The following is an 18,200-nucleotide window of genomic DNA, read 5'->3' as shown; positions in this document are numbered from 1 at the left end:
TGTGATCTGAACTCCTCAGTGATCTCCACTGCTGTTTATGTGCACAGGAACCAACAACACGAGTGCATTTGTGTGTTTGCACGTGTGCAAACAGTCCAGATGGAAATGGGGCACACACACGTGCAGGGCTGTTCCCAGCTCCACACAGGCTCCCTACAGACTGCTCCTGCAGGACAATGACAGCATTTCTCAACGTTAGCATCACAGTGCTCCTTTTCTCTTAACCCCATAGGTCTCCTGTTTCCTCTGATGTGCCTCCTGTCTGTATTAGAAAGGAAAGACTACACTGCCCAGCACACTCCTGGTACTTGATCTCACTCCAAGCTTTGGGTGCTAATCCCACCGCCCTTGTCTCTCCTCCTGGTGCCTGTGGGTGTGGGGGTGTCTGTACAGACATGCACACCTCCTTCCACTGGCTGCCTTCCCTGACCTGCTCTGGACAAGAAGTGAACAGGATTCTGGCTCAAACTGGCTCCATAGCTCAGCTGCTAACATCAGCTCCCTCTCTTTTCTCCAGAAACTATATATTGCATTTCTACTTTAAGCACATCAGCTGTCAATCTAGCAGTCCAAAGATCCTCATTTCGAGGTGCTCCCATTCTCCTCACTGTGGGAGGGCATTCTCTACTGGAATTTGCCTGCTGAACCACTGAGAAGGGGAAATTATTTTTTAAAAGGTATCTTTTTTTTTCTTTGTCTACTTCCAGCAGATAGTTGGAACATTTAAAAAAATTCATCCTGAGCATAAATATTGAGCATTTTTGAAAATACTGGCTCTAAATTTGTGGAGATCAAACTTCTCTAACAGCCTTAATGGTTTTAGAAATGCTGTTAAACTTCTCAGCTCTGGAGAGCAGAGCATGTGCTAACACTCACTTGATGGCCTCAACAATTCTCCTTGACTGCAGGGATAAGTCACAGAGCAGGATGATCTTGATGGTCCATGGGAAGGGCAGCATGTCCTTATGAACACAAAAATTATAACCACTTCTACCTCTGGAAAGATCTCTAATTCATCAGTAATGTTTCGATGAAATAATGGCCACAAACCCTAGCAGCAATTAGAGAAATATTATTTGTTTTGTTTATTTAATGCAAAGGCACAAGTTTTTTTATGAACAGAAAGTGATGATGTGCTGTCAGGACAAGGGAGGAAATGGAAGGAAGGATTTTGAGAGCTCCGAGCACTGCTCTCCTCTCTTCAGTTTCTCTGGAACATTTGCCCTTTCTGCCCGTGGTTCCACTGTGGGAGCCATATGGCTTCCAACACTCCACTAAGTAGCCACTGAGAATTGTCTGCAGTGGAACAGTGCCAAAGCCCTTCCTGGTTTAATGACATGGGGAAGAGCACTGTGCAGTGCTCACCAGCACAGGGGCTCACACGTCCTTGATGCTGATCCTGGAGCCAGCAAGTGATGCTGGGAATTGAACCATCAGTGCCTCAAACACAGAAGTCGACATGTGCCAACCCCTGCTGCATTCAGCCTCTGTGCGTGGCATATTAATGAGACTTGAACTTGAGGTCCAACCTTCAAGCTTGCATAGAAGGAATTACCCAAAGACAAACAAAAAAAGGTCCTCTCTTCATCCTGTTTCCCTGTAAGCTTGCACAGTGTTACCAGTTTCTTCGCTGAGTTTGTCCAACCCTTAAGAAGTGACCTTTTATTTTAGGCCATCACATCTTACCTCAGCAGACATAACCACAATTTTCTTTGATTTAAAGATCTGAAAAATGAGTTTAAAAGGTACTCCAAAGAAACACATGAAGCCCAGAGGGAAGAGGAGGGGACAGACGACTCGGTGCTAACCCTCACACTCATACCCTATCCATAAATACCTGATAAATTTTAGAGTCAGGATATGGAGCTAGGAGAAGATTTCTTCTGCCTGCAGGAATGTGTGGTACCAGTCCCAGAACAAATGGGAAAGAGGAGGGTGTTCATCCTGGAGTCTGCATTCCCACATTTACACACCAGCACAAAGTGGCATTACTGGGGACCCCCTCAGTGCCTCAGAAGCCAAAACAGAGCCCAATTCCTGTGGAAGTTGGTGATGCACCACAACCCCTAGCCACATAACTCAATTTGGAATTGGCCAGTTTTATTTTACTTGAATTTCCTGATTTAAATAAAATCTGTGGCCATCTAGTAGCCAGCTGGAATGTTTGGTTTAGGGAAGTTTTGCAGCAGTTTTTTTGGGCCTTGCAAATGCCTGGCATTTCTTATTTTCTGAGAAACTATTTTTCTCCAGAAGTACATTTGGCAGCAGAGGCAGGATAGAGGTTAAAAAAAAAAAAAAAAAAGCCCCTACAGAAGGATGCTCTCTTTCCTTGGAAAGGGTTGCACCTCTGGAGTGAAACTTGACAAGCCATGAAAGCTGTGTCCTGCTGCAAGTCTGTCCAAATGTTAGGGAAAGGGACAGCTTGCAGAGGGCGAACAGAGCCAATGGTGAATGTAACTCCCCAGGACAGCATGTTTCTCTGGTGGGAAGAGGGAAGGACAACACATCAGTGACCCCAAAACCACAGCCTGCAGCCTTCCCAGGCAAAGATAAAAGACAGAACAAGCCTGTAAAAAAAGTCACATACTGACTTTTATTTCTTTCAAGGAATTAAACAAATTAAGTTCCAGTGTTCAGGAAATCTTCTCACCTTTCAAACACTTTAGAAATGCAACTAATCAAAGCCTACAATCCCTGATGAAAGCCTGTGGATAGCTCAGGGAACTACAGAAGAAAGGTCACAAGTATTGCCCAGTCACAAAGGCTATACTGCATGTACATTAACTGAACAATTAATTTGTCTGTGTCTCAGGTCTGCAAATTCACATTTCCTTTTCCACAGGGAGTGTTCTGACTCCTCAGCTCCCTCAGCAACAGCAGATAAAACACGCAGTGGCAGCTGGCCACAGTGACTCCAGATCGTCAGCATTGCTCAGAGCTCCTGTGGACACCAGCAACACTTAAATCCCCCACCTCTTACTCCAGTATAGCACAAAAGTCACTGTAAATTCTTGCAAGGTAGCACAACCAGATCTGAGTGCAATCCCAGTGTTTTCCCAGTACAAGAAACCTATCTGAACAATGCTGTCTTTCCTCCACCTTTTACTTGACAGAAATCAACAAAAAACCTCACTAATTTTCATGGCAACAAACATCACTTCAGTACACAATGCTCTAATTAAATCAGCAATCCTGAAATAAAACAGTATATAATCATTATTACCCTAAACCAATACATGATACAACAGCAATGGAGTCACATCCAATTAACTTGATTTTATCAATGGTGAAGTTCTCAAAATTATGCTGGCAAAGTGCTACTGATATCAAAACCAAAAAGCATCATTATTCCATGAAAACACTGCTCAGGTCCCAAAATGGTAACCAAAAAAACATGTTAATTGTTACGTACTTTAGAACATAGAGAAAGATTTGTGTTTAAGAAAGGCAAGAGCTGTTGGAGTTAGCTGTGACTGAGAAGATAACAGAGTTCTGCTAAGACTCCAGTTGCTGGTTGGACTTTCTTGGTCATGCCTCTGTTTCAGCTTATCTGGCTTGGGTACCAAACCAGGACCATCATATTCACAGAGCCTTGCACTTTCAGACAAAAACATGCAGTAACCATCTTTAGCATATTTAATAGAACAACAAACTTTGTGCTGACCTTTGGCAAGCGTTCGGGGTCACCGGGGTGCCGGGGGATAACCTTCTGTAACCTTTGGAAACCATAGTCAATGGTGGGTTCGTTCAGAGCTGAAACAACAACAAACAACAGCGTGAGGTGACAAAGGCAGAGCAGGGGCTCTGGTGACAACGAGCAAAGGCACCACGAGACCGCAGCAGGACCACAGCAAAACCCCCTTTGAACTCAGCACTGACTCAAGTCTTGGTCCAAACACTGCTTGAGGGTGGTTCTTTGACTTCCATCCAAACCTTCCCACTTCAGTTCCTCCAGCAAAGCTGCTGGAAGATTTGGGCATGTTGCATACATCTTCCAAACAGGAAGCAATCATTGTCTCTGAAAGGCTCAGTGAAATCAGTGTGATAAATTCTTTACACACCATGTTTCATGTTGGGTTTTTCATATTATGAGGAAGGTGATTGGAAGGCAAAAGTAGTTCCTATTCCAGTGCCTTTCTTCTTCCAAATTTCATTATACATTTAATATGCTCCATGTGCAATGTTCAGAAATAATTTTGTTGTGAAATACAGGCAATTGTCTTGGCAGAGGTTTTATTTGTTACTCATTGACACTGATTTCAGCAGCTTAGGTTCTAATCAGCACTAAACTGACCTAGGAAACTTAATAATTAAAAAAAAAAAATACATCAATGTTTTTAGTTCATCTTTCCCTAGTCCTTGTCCGATAAAATGGAGGTGAGAAATGGTGAAAGTGGAACACTTTAATCTTCATGAAAATGCTGGTCTGTCTACATTAATGGAAGCTCTGATTGTGTCAAGCCTTTAAGCACATGCTTATCTGTAAGCACATACTTAAACCCATTTGCTTTCAGCAAAGCAAATTTGAGCATATTATGTTTTTTATATGATTGCCTATAATTACAGGGGACTGCACTGAATGACCTTCTAGCTATATTTCCAGTCATATGATCACTTTAAAACTCAGATGTTAGTGAGACTTCAACATGTGCTTAGAATTTCCTAAGTGCTTTGGTGAACTGGAACAGTCAAGTATTCTCAAGCATCTCTAAACAACAGCACATCTTGACTCTCCCATGCCAATAGAGATGTGGAAATATTCCACAGCAATTTGTTTGAATTTTTTTGAGTTAAAGGGAAAAAAAAATCAATTTGAATGTGGATTTTTATATTTTCAACCTTTTTTTTTTTTTTTTGTGGAGGAAAAAAGTCTATATTTTAAAATTTTTGAGTCACTTTGAAGTTTTTCTTCTCTTAGCTTATTCATAGCAAAAAAAATATTTCTTGCACAAAGTCTTACAAATTTATGAATATATCATATCTTTATGAGGATCTTATTATGAACTTTTTTATGCAGCTAGAACGATGATATTTGAACACTGCAAAAAGATTGAGCATTAAACTCCATCTCCCAGCCTCAACATGGCATAACCTGTCCATATTTCCATGATTTAAGTAAATATTTTTCCATACTCCTAAAGATTTCATGTTATCATGAAACCAATATCTAATCCCCAGATTGTTTGTAATTAATTAGCATTCCATCACAAACCACAAATCAATCCCTTTAAATTACTATTACTTTCAAACCACATTTCTACAGCACACTGTCCAGCTGGCAAGCAAAGGGTCAGATTGTCATCTCCTCCTGGACCTTTGGCACATCCCATCTCCATGAGCAAATCCAGCAATGCTGCTGCAGCCTGAGGCAGAGGAAGGTGATGCTGAGGGATGCAGACTGACCCAACATGGTGAAACACAAACGTGGGGCTGATGGGACTGCCTGGAGAGGCACATGGTCCAGCAGGACCTCAGCATTCCTCTAACATCAGAAAGAAACCTTCTGACCATATCCTGAAATTAGTCTTGAGGTATTATGGCAACACCAGACTAGAAATCCTTCAGGATTTTACTTTCTGAGCTTTTCACTACCCCGGAGGTCATGACATCCCTCCAGTCTCCTTGTTTGTTTGGTGTTTTTCCAGGTATTTCCTTTCACCAGGAATATCTGAATGTGATCTTTTATTTCTATCCAGGTCATTATATGGAAGGAGTGAGCATAAGGCTTTTCCCTTACTTTGGCCCCTTTCAATTTTGGGATGATTTGGCCTTTTTTTCCAACATTTCCTTTCATACCCTGGCCCACACTGACCCCTCTGCAGTGTAGTTTTGCAGAAATTATCACAATATCTTGATTTGGAACCCCCTGGTTTCCTTACCTCTGAGTTTTCTTACAAGACTGCTTAGTTTAAACCTTTTTCAAATAAATTAATTTATTGCTATTTATACTTCTTATCAAAAATAGCTGTTCTCTGAGAAGATGAGAAAAAAAAAAACAAAATCCTACAGTACAAATTTAAATTTCTTTTGCAAATACGTTCAAAGATTTTAGTGTGGTTCTGCCAAATGTATTTCTCCTCTAATTCAGTCTAGTTTATGGCCATTTTCCCTCTAGATCCTTTGGGAAAGTAGTTACTAAATTCTGCAATATTATAAATGGAGGCCAGTTCTGAAATCCCCCCAGAGTTAGCAGTCATTTTCTCATATCTTCCTACACGTTCAACACATTTGAAATCCACAGAGTATTTCCTCTGAGTATTTTCTGAACTAAATGGCCAAAAAAAAAATGTTAATTTTATGGTCCAATCTCAGAAGGCATCAAGCATACTGTGAGAGATAGTGCAAACTTTCTGCTTCAAACAGCTTCAGCTTTACTTTAGTGGCGGGGAGAGGCTGCACACAGTAATCTGCAGGACTGGGCCCTAAACTGCTATTGTTAAATACCACTCATTAGTCTATAACCCTTCAACCTTTCAATCTTACATAAAATTTAAAAAATTAAAAAATAATAACAACAATAATAAAGGATCTTTAGCTGCCTGGACATCTGACAACAGATTGGACAATTTCAACCCTCCATTCCTTGTTCATTCACAACCCAAATGTAATTAATCATCTCTCAATGAAAGAGATCTGTTCACATATTTAACCCCACCCTCAGCATTAAACCAGACCAATTGTGTGTCAGGAGGTGGAAAAACTCTAAAAAAAGGGAATATTCTCATCTCCAAGCACTGCAGAAGAGCTGCTACAAGGTCAGACACCACCTCCCTGCAAGGCTTTCCCCTGCCCCAGGACACATGGCTGCTGAAGCCCATCCACAATAAGGCATTTCCCAGTCCTTTAATTCAAATAACAGTTTTCTTTCCATGATTGGAAAAAAAAAATCAATCAGAAATACAAACTCTCTATTTATGTTCTTGACATTGTACATTAAAAACAAGCTAACACATATGGTACTTAAAATGCATTCCCATTACCTTATATTTTAAAAGTACCATTGAAAGTACTACTAACTTTAAAAAACTGTACTAAATTCAAATAGGTCCCAAGGCTAATGGAAGCAATTTGTATACCAACCCAAACTGACTGGCCCACTTTTCAAAATACAGGTATGATAATCTTGTGGTTTTAAAAGGACATTTAAATTGAAAGACTGTGAATTTAGTACATAATTATACCAATAGAACCCTTTAACTTGTCAACTTGTAAATCTAAAAGGCTATCAATCATTTCTAAAGAGGAAATAAACCTTAAAATTCTTTGATTGACAGTGCTTATTTTTTATGTGGAAAAAAAAAAAAGGAGTAAAGTGGCCAGAAATCCATTTACAAAAGTACATTGTTTTACATAGGTGAGTAAAAAGCCAATAATTACACCTCCAAAAGACATATAAATCAAGGTAAGTACTTTTCCCTCACTTACATATTTTAAGTTGCAGTAAACTTCAGGTAACTTTTTATTAAAATACTTTTCCAAATGCAAAGCTTATTGAAGCCATTAATAGAGTAGCATTTTCATTTAAGCTAATATAATCATTTTTGCAAATACAAGATTTAAGCCATTTTTCTCCTTCCAAACAATAAACTTTCAGCCTGTCTCTTGTGTGAATTAACTAAAATTACACCCAGGTGTACCAAATCTGTCTATCTATCCTAGTGTATGAGTTAAGGCACAATATTTATTATTCTTACCATTTTATGAATTACTTCTTAAACCCTTGAGGAAGAACTTTCTTTCAAATTAGACTCTAACAGAATAAGCCATGAAGCTCTTTATGCAGTAAGTCTAAAGCCATAACTCATAAAATCTAAGGCTTTTAATCAAGAAAATGCACAATGTCTGTAGAAATAGAGATGTGTACATTATAGCCACTTTTTTTCAGTCCAACTTATGCTTTCAACAAAAATGCTGCTCATGCCTCTGAGAAAAAATGTTTCCATCATAACCATGATTTCAAATTCTCCACAAATAATTTTAATAACCACATGCAGATAATCCACCATCTTTAAAAGTCTCTTTTTTTTAACTAGTCAGTGGAGGGCTTTTTTTAATATTTCACATAATGAATTCCTACTGTGTCAATAAAGCTTTGGTTGTTAATTGAATGACTGTCTGATGTATCTGAGAGAGGAATTTGTTTCTCTGGCCATGCTGCCAACTCCCAGCAGAATGATAGACACTTAATATCAGCAATTAAAAGGACCTGTTCAAATATCATATGGAATTCGTAGCTTGGGGTAGTGTAGGAGAGCCCTTCACCAAGGAAAACTCATTCAGCAAATGCAGAGAGTAATTGAATTAGACACATTTTAACATTATTATTCAAAGAAAAATAAACACACACTACATAGAAGCATTATGGAAATATTTCAGAATGTAAAACATATCCAGTTAATTTGTTTCCCATGCATTCATGGTTTCATTTACTCCTTTTATTTTTCAGCCCTTGTTTCTTTTTCATTCTGTTTGACCCAAAACCAATGAGAAAGCAGCACTTAGACCTATGAACTTCCCATATGCTTTTCCAGTGGAAAAGGCTGCAAGGAGAGGGAAGAGACCCTGAAGGCTCAAATAACCCAAAAAAAAAAAGGCTGAAGGCTACAAAAAAATTTGCCTCAGGCCCACAGGTCTGACCGTCCCTGTCTCAGAGGAGAAATCTGGTCTTGATTTTTTTTAAGTGAAACACTCAGGGAAAGGCTGAACATGGGAATTAAATATCCCACAGTGTCTGCTCCTGTGGAGCACCAGGGAGTCGCTGAGCACTGGAATGGAAGAAGATGCTTTAGACTCTTCCTCTGTGTCTTCACAAATTTATTTTGTAAATTTGGCTTTACAACAAAATTAGACAGCTGGTGACAGGTCCTGAATTGCAGCATCAAAGAGCTGGGGCTTTGGGGTCTACACAGTTGGTTTGGGTTTTTTTTCCTGTCCAATGACAGAATTTGTCAGTATATAAATAGGTGATTCTGTGGCCAAGACACAGAAGGTTTTGTGTCTCAACACCTCACAGCCACAAAAGCCTTCTGCTGCAAGCCCCTGACCCTAACAAAATAAAACATTTACTGCAGGAGATGGGAACAGGGCAGGACAGACCATAACAATGTCAAACTCCAGGTACTAAAATGCCTTGCTAAGGCCCTGCAGCAGAGCAGTGCTAGTGGATGGGGCTATAAAGCAACATTTTGACACCAAACCCAACAGCTCTTATGCATGGTGGCCTCTTTCTGCCTGCTCTACAAAGACAGCAACAAAACCCCACTTCAAAACCTCATCACCAAATGAGAAAAAGTCTGTTCGGCAAATCTCCCTGCAAAGACTTTTCCTTTGCTAATTAAAGCTCCTTAAATGAAAACACACAAGCATTTGAATTATTGGTTGTTGTTGTTGTTGTGAATTTGTCCTGCTTTTTCTAAAATTTTCTTTCCAATGACTTTTCCTGGAGTGTTTATTCCCACAAGAAATGGAAAATGGAAGTGGTGGGACTGCGAGAGCCTGCACAGAAAGGTCTGGGCTAGAAAGGCCCTTCCAGTGTTCACCCAGAATTTCCTTGTTTTTCTGGTCTTGGTACTTAAACATGCTCCTGTGCATTGAATTTCCATTTCTAAAATCGAACTGTGACATCCTGACTTTTTTGTTTTTTTAATTAGAGATATCCAAAATGCAATTCCTACATTTTATTGCCACATAATGCCCCAACAGACAGCGAAGAAAATACAGAGCTGAGTCAAATGAAACACCCAACCCAGAGTTTTCCTGAGCTCCCCAGTGACTGCTCTTTACTTGAACTGAAGATGCAATAGGCCAGTGTTGGAGGCAGCTCCACCACGTTCATCTGTGTTATTACAGACATGATAGACAGTGTGATATTTTCTTCCTGAAACCAATTTTTTTTCCAGGAGCTTAGAACCAGAAAAGCAATTCCCTTCTCTGCAGCCAGTGGAGGTGCTGAAGATGCAAGGAATGTATGTCTTGAGCCTCATATTTTTATGGAAGTTACAGAATGTGATTTTGAGATCTGTCTAGCAGGAATTATGTGTTGGTTTCTCCAAACACAACAACTCTGAAAGTTCACTCATAGCAACCTGCAATCTGGCTTGAGGGGAAAAAAAAAGTCAAACAATTTGTGAGCTTCACAGTATCTTCTTCCTCTGACTGCACTGACCTCTTGTCTAATGGGGAAGATTTGGCCTTAAGGGAGTCTGAAACAGAATCCAGTTTCAGGCACTGGAATTTAAACATCCCAATTTCACAACAGGCTGGTGGAATTCACTGGGGATGTGCCTACAGAGGGCCAGAAGGAAATTAATGCATGTTGGTTACTTCATCTGGCCATCCAGGTTAATTGATGCGATTTTGGCAGTCATTATAAAAAGGGGATAAACAGCATTTACATGTGAATATTTTCCAGTTTTTCAGACACAATCTGGAGGTGCATGTGAGCAGGCAGCAAAAAATTCACTGAAAAGGGCTGGTTCTCAATGGCTTGTCCCCACATTGAAATAAATAAATATATGTGCACACATAAACACAAGCACAGAAATGCATCCAAGCCAAGATTTACAATAATAGGTGTGTAAAGCTAGTTATAAGATCTATATTTAGACCTACTTTAAAACATTTTAAAAATAAAGACACTGCATTTATTTTTAAACTGTTGGCTCAGAAACAGATGCAGAGATGTACTATACAGAGCGTGGGAGATGCTAAACTGTCACCTCATGTAACCTTTTCTTTCATTCTGTATTCTGCATATTTTCAACATTTTTTCCTTTGCATGCACTTCTCAAATTCCACAGTGTAGGTGCAGACACCTTTAAAATTGTCCTAGGGGTAATTTTGGATAACATACAGGTAGGGGTTTTTTTTCACCCTTCACAAAGTCCTTTGGAGTAGACAGGGTTGGAAACCATCGTTGAAATTTTTTTGTATGCAGAAGTATCTCCTTTTGAATATTTCCTCTCTCACTTGTAACCTTGTTATTTCTCATCATATCTTCAGATTATTAAAAAAAAAATATTACCAGGGGACGCATAAATGAAAAACTGAGTGCCCTGTGTGAATTCCTATCGGAAGCTTTTTATCCTAAATTTGGCTCTTTCTCAGAATTGTAGACTTCTGACTTGCAAGCACACTATGGTCAGAGCAAAAAAGAATCTTCAAGAGAGAAAATTGGAAAAACACCAGCAATCCCATCCAAAATCTCTGAAAATGAGACTCGCAGGGAAATACAAGTGGAGCTGAATCATAAAAATGAGATGAATTACGCCTAGCTGTAATGAATATTATAGGTGTGGTGCTCTTGGAAGAGGTTGACCTGCTGTGAGGTTTAATTTAGGTCTTTAATCCCTCTCCACAACTAATTTAAAACCCCTTGAGAAAACAATAGTTTCCACACCTTTATTTTTAAATAATAACTTTTGACTTGTCTACATGAAATTTCAGTAAGGCTACTCACCCAAAAGTAAAAGGACCATTTTGGCTACACCCCAGATGATGCAGCAAATTGTTTAACATAGAAACAGTTGAGTTTGCTCTTTTCTAGTTTGCAACATTTAAATAGAAATGTATAATTTGAGAGCTTTCAGTAGCCTCTGATTTCAGCAGCAGATATATCACCTGCTTCCATCATTGTTCAGGGTTTGGGGTTTCTTTTCTGCAAAAATGTTGACAATAAACGTTACCAAGGGTAAAAAAAAAAAAAAAAAATCATCCCAGCCTGTCTGATAAACATGTTTCCCTGCCCTCACACCCCAGTGAGCACTGTGACACTATACTTTTATCATCTAGTGTGTGCTCAGAATGAGCTTAGAACAGCAATTGCCAGGAATAGGCAGGCGATAAACTGCATTGATTTAACACATCTTGTTTTCAATCATGCTCGGATTTTCTGAGCACGCATTTTTCCTGTACTTCAGCTTGTAGCTTTTATCTGACGAGCTGATCCCTTTTCACTGGAAAATGAAAAGGTCGCACAATAAGACACGGTTTACTGGAACTTGAGCATGCACCAGGGAAAGTATTTTAGATAAATACTGTCAGACATAGTGGAGCTGAATTTCAACAACACAATTGCTAAACAACAATACTTATTACTCTCTAGAACAAGGCTACAAGCAACTTATGGCTTACAGCAGGGGAGATCTCAGAGTTTGGCTCCGTAGTTAAAGAAACCTTATTAAAGGTTGTTTAAAGACGCAGCATTGCTTTTGCCTTACATGCACCTACCTGCCCTACCCCAGGACCAAACTAACATGCCCTCAATTCCTGTCCTAGTTAACTTATAAATTATGGAAAACCACACCAATGACTTTTCTTCTTCTTTAGTTTTTTGGGGGTTTTTTTGGTTTTTTTTTTGGGTGTTTTTTTTTTTTTGGCAGAAAGATGATTGACTACATGCTTGATTTAATTTAATCAAATGGAGCACTGGTAAAAAATAAAATTATCCAAATGTGAAAGCAATTTAACTGAAACGAATTCATTAACCAAGGTGAGTCACTGAGGAGGTCAGTAAATAAGCAAGGAGTAATATGGCATGAACCATCCACCAAAGACCAAGGTACAGCAGGCTCAGAAGAATAATTCCAATTCATTTCCCTCTTCCCTCTGAATGATTGCAATGATCCTGACCAATACAGGACTGGAAGCAAAATATCCTCACTTTTTCCTATCAGAAAGGGCAAGAAAAATTTCCAAGTAATTTTTTACTACACTGATTATACCCAAGAAAAGATACTACCTATCTTCATGGAAAATGCAATACAAAAGGAAGTCCCAAAACCAAAGCTGCATCCCCACAAACCTCCTCCCCATTTCTCAGCAATGTCACTACACAACTGGTGTGAAATATTTATGTTTCCCTTGCTTCTCCTGAATATGCTTATTACTCATTTAGGTCCAGCACAAACTCATCCTAGATTCCCTTTGTCCAAGATCCTGAATCAGTTTAAAGCAGAACCATTCTGGCAAATTTTCTGAAACTACACTGACACTGGCTGAAGTTCAGCTAGTCTACTGCACATACACATCAGACAGCCAAGCCTCCAGCTCTAGTCAGAACCATCCATCTTTTGGATATTCCACCCACATGGTAAGTCTTACAAAAAAAAAATCATAAATATTATTTAAGTTACATTTTTGAATTATATTTTTTAAATAGTCAAGTCACAAGCAAAGGGATAGAACTCAAGAAAAGCATAAAGTAAAATCCAACTGTGCATGCAATGGCACCTCACATTTAGCTCCACGAGCCTGACTGCAAGAGAACTCATATGAGCATCGATTTCTCCTTCTCACCTGGCAAAGTTTTGGGTTTTTTTTGCCAGAGGAGTAAGTTGAAAATCCACGCTGCATTTTAGGGTTATCTCATGCAGCACAGACAGAATTCTGATAGGTCTTCTCCATTAAGTGCTCATAATCCCAGAAATGAAAGTAACTCATTTCTTCCCAGGGTGCCTGTTAACTGAAAAACTCATCTTAATTGAATGCACAGCTCAGTTAAGCATCTTCACACCCACAGCCCATCAGTGCCCCACGGGCAGCTCTGCCAGGCCCTGCCTGCTGGGGCTCAGCAAAGGAGGGGATGGGATGGAGCTGATGAGCAAACACCGTCAAGGGCTGGTGCTCCTGACAAAGTGAGGGCTGTGGGGAGGGACTGGCTTTGGCTAAATTATCACCATTAGATTACCTTGCCATTCAATTACAGAGGGATCAACAAATCCTGCAGCTCTGCCCCCAAACACGAGCTCAGCACCCCTGAACATGCCACAGAGAGATCACTGGTCTGGAATCTGCAGCCTCACGGGGAGAAGGGAAGAGGAAGCAAAATAATTGCTTATATCCCTCCCTTCTCATCCTGCCCCTCTTCCACCCTCCCAATTTACCTTCTAGAATATACTCAGTAAACCAGGGAAAGTGATTATGGAAATTAAAATATCTGAGGTGCAACCATTTACCTACAAAGCTGGTACCTCAAAAAGAAGCTGTAAAAGGCAAGGAAGTGAGGAACCAGCATGAAACTCACTGTCCTGTTATGAAACTCTCCCAACATTTCATTTACAGCAGGAATGAATGATTCTTCAGCGGTCACTGCTGCTTGGGATACACAGCAAAACATCTGAGCTGTTTGATGGCACCCCAGAGTAGTAACCACATCCCAGTGCTTGAACTGGATAATTTTTTCCAAAATTGGAAATATTAAAATTTTCCTAATTAACACAGAGGTGGAATACACAGATTAAAGACTGTGAAATGATCAGTAAATAGATTGAAAGATGTAAAGTTATGATGGATAACCAGATACCATCACATAGGTTTATAATCATGCACTAGTACTTATTTCCTAATTTTCTATATATTATTGGCAGCCTATAGGAAAATTCAGATCTCAGCTCTGAAGTTATTAATAAAATACCTTCCAAGTAGCATAGTATTGCTATTTTCTCTTGTATAAAACAAATACCTGCTTTCCATCCAATTCAAAACAAAAGCAAACCTCCTGTAATGGATTACATTATTCTGCACAATTTTTTTCTTCTAGTAGATTTCATAAGAACTGTTGTCATAAAAAATTGCCACCAAAATCTATGTGTATTGTATTAATACGCCTCAAAGTTCACTACCAACACAAACAGTATCATCAGGTGATAAAAACAAAGATACTGCAAGTGTGACATAAAAAAAGAGTATTCGAATGTTAAAATCTAATTTAGCAATTTGTAAATTGCTGCTCTAAAAGGAGGAATTTAGCATTAATCTTGCTGGAAGTGGCATATTTATCAGGAACTGATTTGCAGCTTTCCAGGCAGTAAGCAATGATATAAATACACTTCTGGGTCCATCAGCACTATGCAAGAGTGAGCTTAAACAGACAAACTCAGGGAGGCCCTGGCTGTGTGAAGGATTGAGCACCTGGCTGCCAGAGTTAATTAATGTGCACAGAGGATGCACTGATGCTCCTGCTCCAAACCTGCTCCAGCACAACTGCCCCGGGGTATCTCTGCCTCCTGCTCTCCTGGGCAGTGTACCCCAGCTCCAGGGAAGATTTTCCCTCCTCCCACATGCCCCCTGTGCATGCCAAGCCCATCTTTTCTCTCAGGACACCTTCCCACACCAAAGAGAGAAGGGATGGGACTGCAAAATCCAGTATATGGGTTTGCAGAGCAATCACTTTGGTTTTGCACTGAAGGCCCTGTGTTGATGCTGGCCAGCCCTTGTGTGCCCCTGGGCAGCTGTGCCCATCCCTGCAGAGCCTGGGCACTGCCAGGGGGGCTGACCACACCCTAGAGGTCTCTCAAGAGAGGAGATTCCCACCAATGGGGTTTTCTCACTGTTTCTCACTTGATTGCTACATTCTGTGTGGTCTCTTCCTTATCTGAGTATGATACACACTCAGTGGTAAAAACAGTTACTGAAAATAAATTCGAATTTTAGCTGATGGAGTAACAAATGGACCCTGACAAGGTTCTGTGCATCCTGCTGGAGCAGATGGATTCTCACTCACCCAAACTGAAGCTGGGGGAGACACAGCATGATATTTAAGTCTAGGACATGCAAACTGGTTGATGCTTTCTCTAAAAAGCAAAGGGAAATGCAATGTCACCTTTTCCTTCCAAACTTTGCTTGTCGCACAAAAAATAAGTGAACGAGCAAAAGAAAAGGAAAAACTCCCATGGGATTCGCCTGCTCTGTCATTTCCTTTTGTTCTCTTTCCTTCTGCAATTTCCCCCACACCAGCAACATAACAGAGTTCCCTTCAAAAACGACTATTTCAGTACTTTATCACAAATATAAAGTGAAACGTGAAGTACTGGAACACAAATGAAAGGAAACTAAATACACCATCTCCTGGGCACCTAGAACAAATCTAGAAAAAAAAATTTCTTAACATTCACATATTCAGAAATTAAATAATTGGAAAGGGAGAGGTGGGACTAATGCAACTCTGTTTCAAAGCTTCTTGTACAGTGAAATCCCATAATATTCTATAGGCAGCAGTCACCATCAGCTAAACTGACCCACTGAACTCTGGTGTGTCAGATGGCAGAATTTCATTTCAAGTACTCTTGAAAAAGTACTCAGGGTTGACTTTTATGACATTCAACTACTAAGCAAGCAAATCATTATTTACTATTTCTTAGGCTTTCAAATCTCACTGGATTAAAGAACATATTACATGATTTGGTCAGAATTTTTTTCAGCTCTGTATTTTAATCAGATTATGGCTGTGGAGACCATAAGTTTCAGAATATTTCCCCAGCAAAGATGTATTTTCACCAGCAAGAATGAAGTCGCTCTCTTTGTTGTGAACCTATGCATGCAGTGGGTTTTTTTCCTCAGTATAAGAGCTCTTTCCACATTATTTGGCATCATACATTCCCTGTAATTTATAGCAGCCCTGAATTATTTCTCAGTTTCAGAGCTGGGGAACAAACAGCTACAAAGCCATAAAATTTAGGTACCTATGCCTATTTAAAAATCCCAGCAGGCACCTAAATGAACTTTCAGGACTCTAAAAGCAATTAAAATTCTGACTTTAAGTAACAAGGTCAAAATTACAAAGGAAGCTTGAGACTCAAAAGAGGGGTTTCTGCCACTGGAAGAAAAGCTGCTGCTCTCCAGTGCTTGGACCTGCAGTTTGAGCTGTCTGAGGCATCAGGAGACTGAGATCCTTCAGTCACTCAAGTTTTAGTGAACTGAATCTGTAAATAAGCACAAGGGACAAAATTCAAACTTTCTTTCTTTGTGCTGTGCTGGGCAAGGGTAGAAGAGTTGCCTGCTGGGCACAGTTTTTCAGTAGCAAACTGCAGAGGAAAGGAGCTGTCTGTCAATGATAACCTCCCATTCCAAGCACATAGAGCTTTTCAACTTCAAAAGGCACTAATGAGTAGAAATTAGTATCTGCCCATCCTTGTACTATTGCCTTCAAGTAGAATTTATTCTATTTGAAGTTTTTTTTCTTTTTTAATGTATTTGTATTCTTAATTTATTCCAAGTCATCCTGAAAGCTTTTGGAGACATGTAAGATTACCTCCAGAAAATGACATTCAGTGACTGTCATTAATTTCCCATTTCATAACATGTTTCACAGAGGAAAAGCAGTATTTTCCAACCGGTGGTGAACAAAACTCCTGGACCCCAGAAGACCTGCAACTGTTTCTTGGTGGCCCATGAAAGGGAGCTAAGAGAGGTGCAAGTCTGTTGTCAGCTGGTTAAAGCCACTGCACAATTCATTGTTCAAAGGTCTGCGTTTGTACTGGAAAATATTTAGGTGTCCACAACCCTAAAAATGTTGCAGAGGCTGCAGTAGAAGGTTTGTTGGCACAAGCTCTCCTCCCACTGGAAGATTTGCTACATACATTGAGGCACCAGCTTGGAAGATTGTGGATATTTTCTGCTGAATGGGGCCCTTGGAGAGGAAATATTTGATTTACTGCAGAGTTCTCATTTCCCTGAATTGCAAATAAAGTGTAATTTGATTAAATGTAAATGAATCCTACAATACTTTTGGTGGCTTGTCTGAAACAATTGATTGTAATGGGCATCCATCATTTGGCTTGATTTTAATTCAGAGACAAAAAAGGCAAAATGAGAAAACTAAAGCAAGTGCCACTAACATTCTAGAGCTGGAGCAGTCGAGATTCCTGGTGTTGGACTGTCATTCCCATTGTTCTCAGAGTAGAGGGGAAATGCAAAAGCAAAAGCAGAAGAATAATAGGAAACACACACATAGAAATAGATCTAGAGGAAAATCCAGCTTTTTCACAAGGTGTTCTGTTAAATCAGCTTCAGGAGCACAATTTGTAACATTTATTTTAACATCAATATTTTGAAATTAATAAGGAAAATTAATATTGCTCCATGTTTCTCAGTTAGAAGAAAAACTTTGCTTTTATAAATCACCCAAGTCCTTTTTCACCAAGATAATTTCCAAGTGCATAACACTAACTTCAGCAGTTCCTGTGGTTTGAAATAATAAGAGAAGTGAAATTACTGATACACACAAGCTTGATAAACTTTTGGTGTCACTTTCGTCAAATGTGGAACTACTCCAACCACAGAGATAATAATAGATGACCAGATTGTAACTGCTTTATTGCTTCTTTTTCCTCATAAATTTTAATTTTGGAAAGTTAAGTGAAAAATGTGGTTTCAATTTCCTACAAATTGCACACAATTGGGTTTTAACAAGAACATAGAAA

General features: G+C 39.5%; 1 protein-coding gene across 6 annotated transcripts in view; it reads right to left on the bottom strand.

Annotated features, from left to right (window-relative positions):
* The window catches only part of EBF1 (EBF transcription factor 1), a 271,234-nt gene that overhangs the window by 27,233 nt on the left and 225,801 nt on the right, over positions 1-18,200 (bottom strand). For all 6 annotated transcript variants that reach the window (XM_041397644.1, XM_041397648.1, XM_041397645.1 and 3 more), the window contains exon 11: positions 3,665-3,753. In XM_041397644.1, the coding sequence (XP_041253578.1) occupies positions 3,665-3,753 (89 nt within the window). The remainder of the gene's footprint in view (positions 1-3,664; positions 3,754-18,200) is intronic.

This window comes from Onychostruthus taczanowskii, unplaced genomic scaffold, assembly GCF_017590055.1.
Source record: "Onychostruthus taczanowskii isolate IOZ18803 unplaced genomic scaffold, ASM1759005v1 scaffold14, whole genome shotgun sequence".
Lineage (NCBI taxonomy): Eukaryota > Metazoa > Chordata > Aves > Passeriformes > Passeridae > Onychostruthus > Onychostruthus taczanowskii.
The sequence above is the reverse complement of the archived record's forward strand: the minus strand, read 5'-3'. Positions and strand labels throughout refer to the sequence as shown.